The sequence below is a fragment of the Artemia franciscana genome, chromosome 1 (assembly GCF_032884065.1).
Source record: "Artemia franciscana chromosome 1, ASM3288406v1, whole genome shotgun sequence".
Classification (NCBI taxonomy): domain Eukaryota; kingdom Metazoa; phylum Arthropoda; class Branchiopoda; order Anostraca; family Artemiidae; genus Artemia; species Artemia franciscana.
Window position 1 is genome coordinate 7145794 of NC_088863.1, and position 17758 is coordinate 7163551.

General features: G+C 35.2%; 1 protein-coding gene across 1 annotated transcript in view; it reads left to right on the forward strand.

The window, feature by feature from the left end:
- The window catches only part of LOC136024954 (tonsoku-like protein), a 36460-nt gene that overhangs the window by 8395 nt on the left and 10307 nt on the right, over positions 1-17758 (forward strand). The window contains exons 2-4 of the mRNA XM_065700553.1: positions 1167-1303; positions 4407-4536; positions 16150-16333. Coding sequence (XP_065556625.1) covers positions 1167-1303; positions 4407-4536; positions 16150-16333 — 451 coding nt within the window. The remainder of the gene's footprint in view (positions 1-1166; positions 1304-4406; positions 4537-16149; positions 16334-17758) is intronic.

Sequence of the window (17758 nt, forward strand, 5' to 3'; positions counted from 1 at the left end):
AAACCCACTGCGCCACCGCAGGACAGAGCCCATTATAGTAGTAGTCAGGGGCTTTTTTTTGAAAACGGTTAAATCAGTGCATCAAGTGATGTGTATCTTCTTCTACCTGAGACAATACTTGGAAAAATAAAAATCTACCAGAATCTGAACCATGATAACCTTGAAAAAAAAATCTAAAAGCCAAAAAAAAGTAGGAAAATGACAAAAATCGCACTTTTTCGTAATCAAACTATCCCTCTCCTTTTTGTAAAATGCCCCACCCTCTTCTAAAGATCAAACATGTGTACACCTATCAAGTGGTACATTTGCTTTAACTCAATTAGTCTGTTTTAAGTAATTTGTAAGTTAGAATTTAAGAAATACTTTTTCTTTAAAATGTTTATCACGCTGCAGGAATGCACTGCAGGGCCGACGCAGGGACCATAGTAGTCAAGAAGCGTCGTTAATTCTTAAATAATAAAAAATTAAAATGTTTATTTAAGTATGACTCCCCTTCAAAATTCCACTTGTCCAGTACCAGTGACAATAAGTGGCCATTTGCCAACTCTCAAGTAGCCAATTTACACTTTGATATCTCATGGAGAAAGAGTTTTTGTTTTTTGTCTACTGTGTTTTAACGAAATATAAAAAAAAACCTTTAGGATGGAAGAGTAAGTCCCCTCTAGGTCTGTCTAAAGATGGCCTTGCTGCTAAAAGTAGGAAAATGACAAAAATCGCACTTTTTCGTAATCAAACTATCCCTCTCCTTTTTGTAAAATGCCCCACCCTCTTCTAAAGATCAAACATATGTACACCTATCAAGTGGTACATTTGCTTTAACTCAATTAGTCTGTTTTAAGTAATTTGTAAGTTTGAATTCAAGAAATAATTTTTCTTTAAAATGTTTATTTAAGTATGAATTCCCTTCAAAATTCCACTTGTCCAGTACCAGTGACAATGTCCCTTTAAGGATTATTGCTTACAAGTGACTTCAGGAGTCAAGAACAAGCAACCAGGAAAAATAGAATAAATATTTAGAAAAATAGTCTTATGAAAGCTCCTTAGGCTGTGGTCTGTCAGACAAATTCTTCTTAGTAGCATTAACCTAGTATATATCTCTTGGTAATAGGAAACTATTCTTTCACAGCTCTGACAATTAATTTTATTATATTTTAATTCCATTTCAGAAATTTCAAGCCTAATGAGAGATAGAGCTGGTTTTTTGAAACAGAACAAATTTAAACTGGCTGCAGAAGTTTGTAACCTATTGGGTCAAAGATTTAGACAAATCAGAGAGTTTGAAGATGCCTTGAAATATCATCTGGTAAATATGCATCATATTTCCAAGGTTCTTTAATGTATGCTATATAGGTTTACGTGTATCCTATTGTGAAATTTAACCAAGAACCCATCCGTCTCAACAGTGGTGTCATTTGAAGGGCAATTTTTTTTTCTTTCCCCCTAGAATTTGAAAATGTCTTTTCTTGTGTATCTTCATTGAAAAATGCCTGTAGCATGCATACCCCCTCATTACTACTGCTTCCTCATGCTGAGTACCAAGGACCGAGTGAAGCTTGGTCTTCTGCGGCTGCTTCCCGAGAGAATACAAATCTTAATAAAGTTACGATTCTGCAAAGGATAAACAGGAAGGGGGAATTTAATTCACGCCAGAATCTCACTGCAAATGAAAACTATATTTGTCACCCCATAACTTAAAACTAAAGAATAAAGCAATAATTATGCAAGTGTGTATGTCAAATATTTCAGAGGGTATTTGCAATGGAAAATGCCTGGTTGTTACTGAATTGCATAGCAATGTAGTTAAATCTAAATTATTACTGGAGAAAAAGTTGCAAAAGAAGTAACGTCTCTACAATTTTCTCTGAAAATTGGCATACAATTGACAAGGAACTTCAAATTTTTGAATTGAAACATAAGAACTTTATCTTTCGAAAAGTTACTTTTCGGGGTATGATGTCATATTTTATTCCGTTATCTGATTCCCTAAAACGCTACCGTTTTTCTTGTAGGCTACTAAGATTAATCTATATATATAAAAATAAGTTGTCTGTGTGTGTGTGTGTCTGTCGAGTGACGTCATGTTTGTGTGTCGACTGACGTCATGTTTTCGACTGACGAAATTACAGACCGGGACATCGGGACACAAATGACGACCGGGACACCGGCACATAGGGAATATAAATGACGACCGGGACACTCAAAGAGAAAGCGACCGGGACACAAGGAATGTTCGATTAGCAATCACCATCAACAAAGTACAGGGACACAAATGACGACCGGGACACAGGGAGTATAAATAACGACCATGACATAAGTAAAAAAAAAACTAAAAAAACTAAAAAAAGGTAAAAACTAAAAAAAAAACTAAAAAGAAAAAAAAAACTAAAAACTAATAAAAAAACTAAAAAAGCTAAAAAACTAAAAAAGAAAAAAAACTAAAAAAAGGAAAAAAAAATGAAAAATAAAGGAGAAAAACAAAACTAAAAAAAAATAAAAATTAAAAAATTAAAAAGAAAAAAACTAAAAAAACTAAAAAAAAAGTAAAAACCAAAAAAAAACTAAAAAGAAAAAAGGGGAAAAATACAAAATTTTTTTTCATCATATACCATTTAAAAAACGAATGTATATACAGACCGGGACACCGGGATACAAATAACAACCGGGACACAGGGAATATAAACGACGACCGGGACACAGGGACACAACTACAACGGGGACGCCGGGGGGCACAGGGGGATATATAAATGACGACGGGGACACAGGGAATGTTCGATTAGCAATCACCATCAACAAAGCTCAAGGGCAATCATTAGAATCATGAGGTATAACTAAAAAAACTAAAAAAAGGTAAAAAACTAAAAACTAAAAAAAAGACCAATTCAAAAACGAATGTATATACAGACCGGGACACCGGGACACAAATGACGACCGGGACACAGGGAATATAAATGACGACCGGGACACAGGGACACAACTACAACGGGGACGCCGGGGGGCACAGGGGGATATATAAATGACGACGGCGACACAAGGAATGGTCGATTAGCAATCACCATCAACAAAGCTCAAGGGCAATCATTAGAATCATGAGGTATAGATCTGAATACGGATTGTTTTCCCATGGACCATTATATGTTGCATGTTCAAGAGTCGGTAAACCTGACAATCTATTTATATGCACAGACAATGGGACAGCAAAGAATGTTGTATATTTGCAAGTTTTACGTAGTTAAAAACATATGTATATGTATCATCTATATTCACAGGTGGGACATAGGGACACAGCTACAATGGCGCGTAACTAATATGGCGCGTAACGACTTACGCGTGCGGGAGGGCTTGGGGGGCGCGAAGCGCCCCCACCAGCTAGGTGTTGGGGTGGCGCGAAGCGCCACCCCAACAGCTAGTTTTTTAATAAACACTTATATAAGAAAGGTGAATTATACGCTGTTGAACTTTACAACCCCTCTTGGTAGTGCTGATATCTGTTTCATGGTGTGCATGGTTCAGCCATAAAATACGACGAGAGGCGGGGGGTCAGCCATCCTGTAATTTTGCACATCTGTCCTGTTTACCTTCCCTAGTTTTCATCAGGTACCTATTTAAAGATGGGTGTACTCTAGTTCAGCATACAGAGTTACGCCACTGAAACCCTGTTCCATGTTTAGTAACCAGCTACACTAGGGCTCAAACCCCCATTCTTAGAAACAAATGAATTCAGGTCTAGCACGCCAACCAATCGGCTAGGACAGCCTCATATCTATAAATATGCACAGTCTTCCATAATGTAATGTCATATTCATCAATCTGGCATGGGGTATAAACTTTTGGCTAAAACCGTGGAGGTAAGAATTTTTCTAGAAAAAAAAAAGCTGAAATCGACTGACTGGGGAAAAAAATGACAACACCAAAGCGTTGTTTCTGCAATACATTTGGAATCTCTTGAGAGGGGTAGGATGTAAAGCTTTGAGTAGATTCGGGTGGAATAGTAGTGTGCGTAGCCGTGATTTCCTTAGGTGGCTTTGTATTGCAGAAAGTTGCTATGAATGACAGAAGTAGTAAAAGATTCCCATCCCTCCTGTGCATCTTCCTCGATTTGCTGTAAATAAAAATGTTAGCTTTAGCAATGTCTATTATTTGTTGTTTTCTAATACTGGTTAATAGTAAGCTATTATTTATTGCAACTTCGGCCCTAGCCTGTAACAAATATTCGAAAAATAGATATTTTGTCTTATGATGTTTGTTATTAATAATAAGTTTACTCTATAAATAAGTCTCTTAGACTTGAAGATAAAATATTGGGCATTTAAAAATCTTAGTTTTTTAACCTTCTTTATTAAAAGTTTCTCCTGTTATTTATTCATTTTTATTTCGTTATACTGTTTTAATAGCTATTGTCTTTTTAGGAAGAAAGAGAACTTAGTGAAATTTCCGCTGACACCCTTAGCATGGCAATTGCTGAAAGAAACATTGGTGAAGTTTACCTAGAACAGGAAAAATTTGAAGATGCACTAAAACATCATAAAAGATACAACGGTGAGAATCCTATTTCATATTAACTCTGGTGATTTAATATGATTCAATGCAGGGGGTGGTTTGGGAGTAAATACATCACTCAAAAATTGCCCTATGGATACAGGAGCCAAAAATGCCAATAGGGTAGTTTACAATTTTGTAAACTAGGGTAGTTTACACGGTCATTTGTAGTTTACAAATTTTTTTTGTGGGAAAAAGTTTGAAAAAAATTGTGCTAAAATATTAATTAAATATAACTGGCACGTGCATCTAATATAGCAATAGAAACGAGGCATTTTCATTAAGACCCCTCATAATTATATCTTAATATGACTTCAATTTACCTTTAGTAACAACCCTCCCCCTGTAATTGCTTGCTAGGATGGGCCAGCCACGTAGTGTCACGCTGGTGTGAATAGGCGTAGTCTGCATAAAAAGTGGCATTTTCATTAAAACCTCTCAGAAATAATCGAATGTAAAAATGTATCTCTGTTTTCATCATTTGCGTGTGTAATTTTTCAAAATGTGATTTTGCTAGTATCAAGATTTAAATCAGTGGAATGTAACAGGCAGGTTCATATAATAGAGCAATTGAAACGAAGTAAATTTATTAAGACCTCTGATATATCTCTTAATATGGCCTAAATTCACCACTAAAAACATCCCTCCCCCTCTTCAATTGCTTGCTAGGATGGGCCAGGAACATATTGTCACTGTGACATGAATATGCATAGTCTTCGCTTAAAGAAACAGGGTATTTTCATTAAGGCTCTCAGAAATAACCTAATGGAGAAATATGTCTCTTTTCTTTTGTAGATGCTTCTAATAGAGCAATAAAAGCGATGCATTTTCATAAAGACCTCTATGAAATATCTCTTAATGCTGCTTAAATTTACCAGTAATAACAGCCTTCTCCCTCTGGAATTGCTTGCTAGGGTTCCCACTTTTGTTTAATTCATTGTTCGTTTTGCTTATATTTTAGCTTATTTCAGGTTCTTTCACGTTTTGTTTTTTTATTTGTTAATTGTTAATTGCTTTTTTTGTGATTTCATTATTTTATATCGTTTTTATTATTGAAAGTTGTATGTACAAGAAACCTTTCATTCTTTAGATTTCTTGTTTTAGGACGAATAATCAATATATTTTACTAATGCAATTTAAGCATCTTGTAGTCTATGCACATAGGTATGCTTTTTCCATATGGCCTCTAATATAAGTGTAAAATTCTGTTTAGTGAAGAGGAAAAGAAAGACTTTTGTGACGTATGAAGTTAGTAGTAGTATTAGTAGACAGGTTTAATAGCAAAAACTTGACAGCCATCGCTGATTTGTGTTTCTTTACAACATATACAAAATCAAACTACACTTGTAAATTTAAATCAAACTATAAATATTAACTCTGATTATACATTTTGACGAAAACCGGGACGAAAGAATTACCATATCGGTTTGTTCTTGCTTTAACGGGAACTAACTTATCTTGCTTTCTCGTTCTTGATGGTAGAGGTTGATCAGGTAGAATGTCACGGTGCTGAGATTTAGAAAGCAAGAACTTTCCAAAACTCATTATCAGAGTTTCGTACCGGTTTTGGAGTGGCGGCAGTCCTAGCACTTCCAGAGCCTTTTTGAAGGGGATGTCACGGCGGCCCAAGATGATCGATACCGCTCGCTTCTGAACCGATTCAAGGTCCTGACAAAGATACACTGTTCTAAGTGCTGAGGGCACCCAAACAGGGCACGCATATTCCAGAATGGGGCGGACCTACGCTATGTATGCATACTTAATACTCTCTGTGTTCGCACTGAACCCACGCATACCGTTTAAAGTCTGTAGACTAGCGTTTGCACTTTTAACCACGTTTTCAATATTTGCGGCAAAGCTGAAGTCACTGGAGAAAGTTGAGGATCTTGATACTGTTTGTTAGAAGGAATGAAACATTTGGCTCCATAACATCACTTTTTAGCGGGTTAAAGCGCACTATCTTTGACTTGTTCACATTAATCTCAAGATTTAGCTGCGCGAACTCTTTTGTGAAAACACTGAAAAAATTTGAACTGAATTGTGGCGTCACAACTCCATTTTGTACTAAATATTTCAGGATAATTGTTAGGTCGTCCACGAACTTGTAGCAGTCGTCATAGTCAGCTGTGAAGAAGTTAATTACAGACAAGAATACAATAGCTGCAAGCTTAGTGCCTTGCGGGGCTCCACAGGTGGATGAGGACCATTCGGAATTACTATCACCTTCGTAGAGAGCAAACACACGATGCATCCTCTGACTGAGAAAATCCAACACGAGCGTAAGAATCTTTTTCTTAGCCCCCATTAGCTTGAGATTAAGGGCAGCTACAATGTCATTAATTAAATCAAATGCCTTTCGGAAATCTATGGCACCAGGATCTACAAAACTGTGACCTTTTTCCACCCACTTGAGGAGACTATCGTACATCCGCACTAGTTACACTGAGGTATTACAGTCTTTCAGTCTGCCGTATTGTCTCTGGTCGATAGATACTCTAGCCATAATGATGCTCTCACTTTTATTTCATCTCTGATCGCACATTCAGGTTCCAATAGAGTTAAAGACTGCTACTAAAAAGGCGCTAAGAACAACCTTCAACAATATCTGATAATACCCTCTAAGGTATCACCTTTACTAGCTGGTGTACATCCAATGTATTTAAATTCTAGTAATCGATTTTCTCCCCTGCATGTCAAGTATTGGAACCATAGGAAAACTTGTGGTTCATTAAATCATTTTAGTAAGTGGGGCAGGGGAATCTCATTGCGTAGAATAGGTTATAATGTAGAAAGTATTAGCCAAATAATAAGGTTAAATAGGCTTTCATAGTCCTGCTGTCTAGTGACCCATTCTATTGGATGGAAATCCCTTTGGAATCCTGATGCGGACAAAATGTTTTGATTATAAAGGTTTCCTGAAAAAAAACGACTTGAAAGAAAATGAAATCTCAATAAAAGTAAAAAAAAAGACATTCAAATAAAAAAATGTCTTGAAAGAAAAATGAAATCCTGAAGAAAATTAAATCCCAAAGAAAACGTTACGGAACGCCCATATGTGTCCCGTTATTACGTAACACCCACGTCTGCGCTGCCATTAAGTGACATCCCACGTGTCTGCCTTCAGGTTAGACACGTGCGCTGCAGGCAGTGCAGCACAGAGTGGTAGACTCAACACATACAGACAAACATAAAAGATTCTTTTTTGGTTGGGGGCCAGTTGCAAAAACAAATATTTACTTTTTAAACGATAATCCTTGTAATTCCGAAAATTTAGGTTTTTTAGGGGAGAGCATATCCCTCATGTGCATGTACCTAAACAAATTCAGTAGGAATTTAAAACTACCCAAACGCAACATCTCATGGGTGTGCCATCAATATGTAACACCTACGTCTGCGCTACCCCTACTTTACAACCATTTGTTTCCCACGTGTCTAGACCTCTAACTTGTTATGTGAGAATGCGTTATCCTTAACATAAGTAAACATTCCCTTATTACGTAACAGCTAAAGAAATCTTGAAGAAAAACGTCTTAAAAACGTCTTAAAATGTCTTGAAACGTCTTGAAAAATATCTTAGAAAATATCTTGAAACGTCTTGAAGAAAACACTCCCTATGATGTAATGTCTACGTTTGCACCTTTATTAGGTGGGGGGGGGGGCTGAACTCTAACAAGTCCTATTGCGTAGCAACCAAAGAAATCCTGAAGTAAATAAACTATGACGTAACAACCCAAGAAACCATTTGCTAAATTCCTATTATGTAACAAGCAGGTGCTCTCTATTATGTAACAAGCACCGGTATCTCTTAGAAATCGTTCTATATTATATAACAAACAAAGAAATCCTGATTTGGCAAGGTTCTGAAGGTTTGTTCCGGCCCCTCATGGGTTTTTTAAGTAATTAACACCTGCATCTCTTAGAAAACAGGCCCTATTACGTAAAAACTAAAAGTAAACAAACCCTATTACGTAATTAACACCTGCATCTCTTAGAAAACACACCCTATTGCGTAACATACAGGTTTACTATACCGTTACAGGTGCACTAAAGTATTGCGTAAGACCAGGTGCGTTTAATGACGTCTTTCTGGGCTAGTAGCTCCATTTGCACACTCCCTGTTCGTGCCTTTAGATAGATTGACCCTTCACTACTGAATCTTTAAATATCTCTGTGTTTTTCTTCGCTAGATTCACCTGTTAGGCATTAAAACTACGGTAAAAATTATTTTGAGATTATAACTTTCAATTTTTAACTATTTTTGGGAGTTTCAAATTATGTGTTATGCATATCTTCATTTTCTTCTTTCATTTTATCTTGGTGATTTTAGAAATTGGAATGGGTGTAATGGTTTTTTTGTTGTTTAACCATCAGCTACAATTTCGAAAAAAAGCGCTTGTCATATTTTTTGTCATGTTTTGGATTACATTTATTATATTTATCACTAAAAAGTTATCATAGAATTATAGCAGTTATTATAGTTATATAGAAGTTATATTATAGAATTAGTTATTATAGGAGATTATAGAATTTATCACTAAAAAGTGCTGATTCGCAAGATTCATGTAGGACATTGTTTAAGATAGGAAAATTGCATTGAAATAAAGTCATAAGGCTCTTAACCTTGAGATTTGAGTTAATTAGTTGAAGTGTATGATATTTAAACAGACATTTTAATATATAAGAGCCCCATGAATGTCCATACAGGGATCTCATCTAGTTTTCTTATCGGGAACTAGTTACTCTTATCGGGATCTCAAACTAGTTTCATCATTTCCTTGTCCTATGCATAGACTGACTTGCCTATGTATCTTTGTACATTCTTCTGGAGATAAATGATAATTCCAATGTACAGTTTGTAACTTGATAACGGTAACACCTCCTGCATATTTCTCCTACAGGCCCTCTTAATAAGCTACGGAATTAAAGTCTTACAAGCACCAAAGTATTAAATTAGATTGTTAGAGGCGTGGTTCTGTTTGTACAGGGTTGCACTTCAAATTAGATTATCAAGCGTTCGATTCCTGCTTGGATTTTTTTACGTCTTTTTTTACGCCAAAAACAAAGGAATTCCAAACCTTAAGCCCTTCACTCGACCACAACCAACAAATTAGGGTTTTAAAACACAGTTTTAACTGTTTGATAATAATTTATATAGTTTATTGTATATCCAAATAAATATAAATCATGAAATGCAAAAGTTACATGGGAACCTGTTACATAGCAGAGACACACATAAGTAATGTAAGTAATAAGAATATATTACTAAGCAAATAGCAAGGAACAAGTAAAACAACTTACAGTCTAAATTTAAATATTGGCAAAATTAACAACCTAAAGCGATAAAACATCTACCTGACGCATTTTTTTAACATTATTAATATTTCTTCTGTTTAAGACTCAAGGTAAGGTGAATATTACCTGTATCCTACCGTTTCAATGATTTTCTGTTGCGAAGTGCACAGAATGGAATTTTCTTTCATTTAAAGTATCAACACAGACAATATGTCAATCTAGTTTTAATTGTATCATGGTATGTCGTTTCATTGAGGCACCTATTAGCCACTAATGGCCCCTTCGACTTTAATAAATTCCCGTTTTGTGTTTTCACTAAATTAAATGAAAGGAATATTTTTTTTAGTGCCTTGCGGGACTCCACAGGTGGATGAGGACCATTCGGAAAGTATCAACATAGACAATATGTCAATCTAGTTTTAATTGTATCATGGTATGTCGTTTCATTGAGGCACCTATTAGCCACTAATGGCCCCTTCGACTTTAATAAATTCCCGTTTTGTGTTTTCACTAAATTAAATGAAAGGAATATTTTTTTTAGTGCCTTGCGGGGCTCCACAGGTGGATGAGGACCATTCGAAAGTATCAACATAGACAATATGTCAATCTAGTTTTAATTGTATCATGGTATGTCGTTTCATTGAGGCACCTATTAGCCAGTAATGGCCCCTTCGACTTTAATAAATTCCCGTTTTGTGTTTTCACTAAATTAAATGAAAGGAATATTTTTTTTAGTGCCTTGCGGGGCTCCACAGGTGGATGAGGACCATTCGGAAAGTATCAACATAGACAATATGTCAATCTAGTTTTAATTGTATCATGGTATGTCGTTTCATTGAGGCACCTATTAGCCACTAATGGCCCCTTCGACTTTAATAAATTCCCGTTTTGTGTTTTCACTAAATTAAATGAAAGGAATATTTTTTTTATTGGAAGTAAGGAGTGATATTAGAACTTAAAACTTAAAAGTTTTTATTGTTTTAAAAAGTAGAGTTGTGAGAATGAGTCAAACTTTAGCGTAAAGAGCGGAGCGCTGAGGAGACTTCTTTCATATACGGAATAATTTCTGTTCTTTGAATCGAAGCAGGCTCTGATTTTGGCTCACCGCACATGAATTATTGAAACGAAATTTGCTTATTAATTTTACTCTTTTTTGGCTAAATGGCTTTCTCAAAGTTTTTATCGGAAGATTTTAAGAAAAAGGGGCGGGGAGGGGGCCTAGTTGTCCTTCAAGTCTATGGGTTACTTAAAAAGGCAGCTAGAATTTTTAATTTTATTTGCTAACGTTTTTATTAGTAAATAAATATACATAACTTACAAATTAACTTACATACCGAACTTCTATATTCGTATGTTTTTGTTACCTATATGGGGGGTTTTTCCCCCTTGTCAATACGTCACTTTTTACTCTAAAGTTCAAATTTCGTTCCAATTCTTTAAGAATGACCCCTGAATTAGAACGAAATTTGTATATTAATTTTAGTTTTTTTTTTGGTTAAATGGTTTTCTCAAAGTTTTGATCGGACGATTTTGAGAAAAAAGGGGCGGGTAGGGGGCCAAGCTGCTCTCCAATTTTTTTGGTTATTTAAAAAGGCCACTATAACCTTAATTTTATTTATTAAATAAAAAAAAACTAGTTTTTCAAACTGAAAGTAAGGAGCGATATTAAAACTTAAAACGAACAGAAATTACTCCGTATATGAAATGGGTTGTCCCCTCCGCAATCCCTCGCTCTTTACGATAAATTTTTTAATTGTTTTAAAAAGTATAATTGTGGCAAAGAGTCAAACTTTAGCGTAAAGAGCGAGGGATTACGGAGGGGGCAACCCATTTCATATACGGAGTAATTTCTGTTCGTTCTAAGTTTTAATATCGCTCCTTACTTTCAGTTTAAAAAACTAGGTTTTTTATTTAATTTCTGAACGTTTTTGAATTAATGCGTTTTTGATTTTGTCTCTCCGGACATAAACTATTAAAATGAAATTTGCATATTAATTCTTTTTTTGGCTAAATGTCTTTCTCTTAGTTTTGATCAGACGATTTTGAGAAATAAGGGGTGGGGAAGGAGGCCTAGTTGTCCTCCAATTTTTCGGCTACTTAAAAAGGCAACTAGAACTTTTGATTTTTAACGAAAGTTTTTATTATTAAAAATATACGTAACTTAAGAATTAACTTTCGTGACAAACTTTTATATTCTTACATTTTTTATTATGTATATGAGGAGGCTTGTCCCTCGTTAATACCTCGCTCTTCACACTAAATCTTAAGTTTTGTCCCAATTCTTTAAGAATGACCCCTGAATCAGAAAGGCTGTAGAATAAATAGTGGAAATTACTAAAAATACTTTAGCATATAGAGCAAGGTATTTATCTCCTCCTAAGTACCTCGCTCTTTATGCTAAAGTATTTTTAGAACCCCTCATATGCGTAATAATCTCTGTTCGTTTAAGTTTTAATGGTACTCCTTACTTTCAATTGAAAAAACTTTTTCATGTTTATTTTTTCATTGTTTTCTTTATAGTAATGCTAGAAAATCCCGCACCCTTTACATTGAATTTCTCTTCTCCCATAACATATTCCTCCAAGGAAAGATACTCCCACATAACCCCATCCCCTCAACCCCACCCCCAAACCAAAAAAATCCCCCAGAAAACGTCTGTACACTTCCCAATAACCATTACTGTATGTAAACACTGGACAAAGTTTGTAACTTGCGGCCCCTCTCCCAGGGACTGTGGGGAAGTGAGTCATTAAAAGACATAGTTATTATGGTTTTCGGCTATGCGGAACAAAATGGCTATCTCAAAATTTTGATCCGTTGACTTTGGAGAAAAAATGAGCGTGGGAGGGGGCCTAGGTGCCCTCCAATTTTTTGGTCACTTAAAAAGGGCACTAGAACTTTTCATTTCCGTTGGAATGAGCCCTCTTGCGAGATTCTAGGACCACTTGGTCAATACGGTGACCCCTGGAAAAAAAAACAGAAAAAAAACAAATAAACACGCACCCGTGATCTGTCTTCTGGCAAAAAATACGGAATTCCACATTTTTGTAGATAGGAGCTTGAAATTTTTGCCACAGGGTTCTCTGATACGCTGAATGCGATGGTGTGACTTTCGTTAAGATTCTTTAACTTTTAGGGGTGTTTACCCCTATTTTCCAAAATAAGGCAAATTTTCTCAGGCTCGTAACTTTTGTGACAAAGATTAAATTTGATGAAACTTGTATACTTAGAATCAAGATGAAAATTCGATTATTTTGATGTATCTTTTAGCATCAAAATTCCGTTTTTTAGAGTTTTGTTTACTATTGAGCCGGGTCGCTCCTTACTACATTTCGTTACCACGAACTGTTTGACAAACGTTTTAGTAATAAATATGCGTAACTTACAAATTAACTTATGTAATGAACTTCGATATTCATATATTTTAATTACGTCTATGAGGGGGTTTGCCCCCACGTCAATACCTTGCAATTTACACTAAAGTTCGAACTTTGTTCCATTTTTTAAGAATGACTCCTAAATCACAAAGGCCAATTAATTAGAATAAATAGCTATTTTGAAATTACTAAAAATACTTTAACGTAAACAGTGAGTTATTTAGGAGGGGATGAACCCCCTAGTATACGTAATAATATATGTTGGTTTAAAGTTTTAATGTTGCTCCTTACTTTCAGTTGAAAAAACTTGTTTTTTTGTTTAATTTCTCATGGAAAATTCATGAGAATACATGAGAATTCAATCTTACTGGAAAATCCAGCGCCCCCTTCATGGAAATTATCGTCCGCCATTAAAAATTCCTCCATGGAAAGATTCTCTCACGCACCCTCCCTCCCCAACCCCCTGCCACCTGAAAATACCCCCCTGAAAACGTCAGTATACTTCCCAATAACCAATACTATATGTAAACAATCGGCAAAGTTCATAACTTGCAGCCCTTCTCCCAGGGACTGTGGGGGATTAAGTTTTTCTCAAAGATATAGTGAGATTAGATTTTTATCTATTAGATTTTTCGATTATGCTGAGCATAATGGCTAGCTCCAAATTTTGATCTGGTGACTTTGGGAAAAAATGAGCATGGGAGGAGGCCTAGTTGCCCTCCAATCTTTGATCTGGTCCAAATTTTGGTTCAAATTTTGATCTGGTGACTTTTGGAAAAATGAGCGTGGGAGGAGGCCTAGTTGCCCTCCAATCTTTTGGTCACTTGAAAAGGGCACTAGAACTCTTAATTTTCGTCAAAATGAACCCTATCGCGACATTCTAGAACCACTGGTTTAATACGATTACCCCTGGATAAAAAGACAAACAGAAAAACAAACATTCGTGATCTTTCTTCTGGTGAAAAATACAAAGTTTCACATTTTTGGAGGTAGGTGTTTGAAACCTCTACAGTAGGGTTTTCTGATATGCTGAATTTGATGATGTGATTTTCATTAAGATTCTATGACTTTTAGGTTTGTTTCCCCCTTTTTTCGAAAATAAGGCAAATTTTCTCAGGCTCGCAGCTTTTGATGGGTAAAACTAAACTTTATGAAACTTATATATTTAAAAACAGCATTAAAATCAAATTTTTTTGATCTATATTGGTATCGAAATTCCGTTTTTTAGTAGTTCGGTTACTATTGAGTCGGATCGCTCCTTACTACAGTTCGTTACCACGAACTGTTTGAAAAGTTCCACTGCTTCCTAAATTTAGGAAATACTCTTTTCATGTATCTCTATTAAGAAAGATCCTAGAAAGGAAAACTAGTTAAAAAACTAAAACTAAATATAGTTTTCGAATTATAATAGAATAAAATTGTGTTTTTCTGCTGACAAGTTATAATAAAAGTTTGCTATCGAAGAAAATTTTGTTAGTTTTATTTACCTCTGTCATTAAGGTCACGTTAACATCACCTAAAAACAGAATAAGTTCAGGATTAATCTTGCTTGGTTAATCTTGCTTGGAAACATTTTTAGTCAAAAACCCCATATATTGATATATTGTTCAGAATCTACTGGTCAGATCTTCCGTCCTCTAGGAGCTCTAGCTGACGAACCTCACTACAAAGGCTGCTCAAAAGACGCTCCTCAGAGAACTAAAAATCAATGGCTCGAAAATGCATTTTTTTATTTTGAGACCCCATACTCCTTTAAAAAATTCCTCCTCCTCTAAGGGTTGAACTAATTTCGCCTAGAAGGTATCAGCTATCCCCCCTCTAGAGAACGATTTTCTAGCTTTCAAATTCTAAAGCTTGGTTTCGGTGCAATTACTGGAACAATTGAATGCTTTAATTTCGGTAAATATTTTGACCGAGTAAAAACAAAGTTACCGGTGGGGCACCCCAGTCTCAGTTTCATCTTTGAAATAATATTTTTCAAACGTCGCTAGTGCCATAGACACTCTAGTGTTACCGATTCAAAACAAACAAATTAAATTCTGAAATTTATTAGTCAAATGAATAATAAAATGTGAATTTTTTTTTCAGTTTGTTAAGTTTCACCTAAGAGCTTCTTCATTTTTCCAAAAATATAAATAGTATCAGAAAAAAAAGCATTGAAGGTGATATGATGCGTATAAAGATTATTTTTTTTTATATATAATATGTGATATATAATTAATATAATTATAATTGATATAAGGATTAATTTTTGATTCCGGAAAGGGAACAAATGGGGAGAAAATATGAAAATATATGAAATCTTTTTATTGGTATTGCTTTCTCTTTGCCAACTTAATTTTGGATGAGGAGATGTTTCGGGGGAACTGTCATGGGGAAATTTTCAGTGTTTTTGGATTTCTGAGAAATCATTTCTAAGGAAGGGGGATTTCTGCAGAGACAAGAAAAATGTGAAAACATGTAAATGACACAGCAAAATTATGGTCAGTTGGAAAACCTTAAGTTTCATATGTTTCGATTTTTACTACTTGAACATTTCTATCGGAGCTCATCATTTTCTATTGCTCTTCTTACTTGCTATTTATTCCTCTTATTATTACTTATCCTCTTTACTATTACTCCCTCTTTATATTACTTTCCTCTGTTTTATCCTCTTACTATTGCTCTTCTCATTTCTATTGCTCTTCGTACTTTCTTTGAATTGTATCGATTGTTAGGGTCAAAATGAAAAAAAGCAAGTTTCTGTTCAGCGGTTTTTTCAATCTTTCCGCGGGAGGTGTCCTTCAGACCAAATTCACGGGGAAATCCTCCGATATCCTGTGCTCAGTAATGTTATTTTTTTTTCACCGATATTAGTCAACAGTCTCGCAAGTTTTACATAGTCGTTTTATTTAATGTATATTTGTGCTCAAAATTTATCCAAAATATACGTATATATATTTAGATGAAGCTAAAGCGTCTGGTGACCGCTTGGAAATGGCAAGAGCAACATTTACCCTTGGAAGGACATATCACCAGTGGGCTAATGTTGAATCTAATTTACCAAAATTGGAGGTAAACCGATTGTTAGGGTTGGCTGAACAATATTTCAAACAAAGCATGGAAATTACTGAAATTTGTCGACGAAGGTAAGCATTTTCCTAAATAACACTTCTGCTAATTTAGTTCTAACGTTTCTTCACTGGCTTAGTCCTACTGAGCTCAGCTAGGGGCAAAATGACTAAAGACAGTGAATTCGATTGAAGCCGAAGCTCAGGTAGTCATCATTTTCGATATTAATTAAATTTAAATATATAGGGAGGGGATAGGAAAAATGTCGAGAAGGCTGAAATTAGTTTTAAGGGATTAAGTGTCGCTAAAAAGTTACTCTGCGGCACAAAATATATTTTTATGTTTTTTTTGCCATATTAAAAGGAGTCAGGGAACAGAATTTAAAGTATAGTACAGAACAAAAAAAAAAAAAAATATAAATAGAACATAGATATTTATTTTCAAATCAAGATGAAGAAAATATATGACACTAAGAGCTAAATGTCATTAAATTGACGAAAGAAAAAAGGTTTTGAAGGGATACGTCTCAGTGAAGGTCTCTGTTCATGCACGATGTGTGATTTTAAAGGAATTTTGTGTGGATAAATTGAGGTTTGGGCTTTGCTGTAGATGATGGAGAGGCTAGATCTACCAAAAATTCATTGAACATAGAGATTTTAGGGCTATAAGATGGATAAATAGGTCTGTTCGTGTAGCTATAGAGCATAGGAAAAATGGAACATGAAACGTAAAAACATGCTGTCGATATTCCGATCAATAGTACCAAACATACACCCCAAGTTCATCTTCTTGGACGAAGCTATGAAGAAAGTTGACAGTTTTAACCTTGAAAGCTGCATAATTGATGGCCATGTTTCATATTCTATTTGGTTTTTCAGCTAATTCCAAGAGGAGATAGGAGAACTGACCATACAGTGGCCGTTCTCCTTTCTTTGCAGGCCTTAGCAACAAGCTTTGGTTCAAAAATGGGAAATGTAACCCAGGCCTTAGATGATAGGGGATGAAAAAATGTTATTGTTGTTGTCCAACAATTTGTTCATGCGTGCCTTGGCTCATAGACAATCCTCTTCTCTTATTTACAAAGGATTTTATGACACTTATTGTCAGTAAAATGAGCAACTATTGTATGAGGAGTTTTTTTTTTCAGTTTCAGTCTTGAGATTAGAAAGTTGGGAGATATAAAGCAGCCACCGCAACTCTAGTTCTTGTGTCTGTCTTCATTTCGCCTCATCTTTCCCAAGAAATTAAGCAACCCAACCCTCTCTAAGTATTTTCAATTTGTGGAAAAAAGACCAGTTTGACGGTCAGTATGTTCAGTTTTTAAAACTACTTAGTTAATAAAAACTCCCTGTCAAAGAAACTACCCCGCTGTTCGCTGTTCATTAGGATATTAGAGAAAGTTTCTGTATTACTAAGGTTAGGATTTACAAAAAAAAATTTTTAACTAGAATTTGAAGTGAACAAAGGAAACTATTGTTGAGGTTTTCATTCTGGTAAACAAT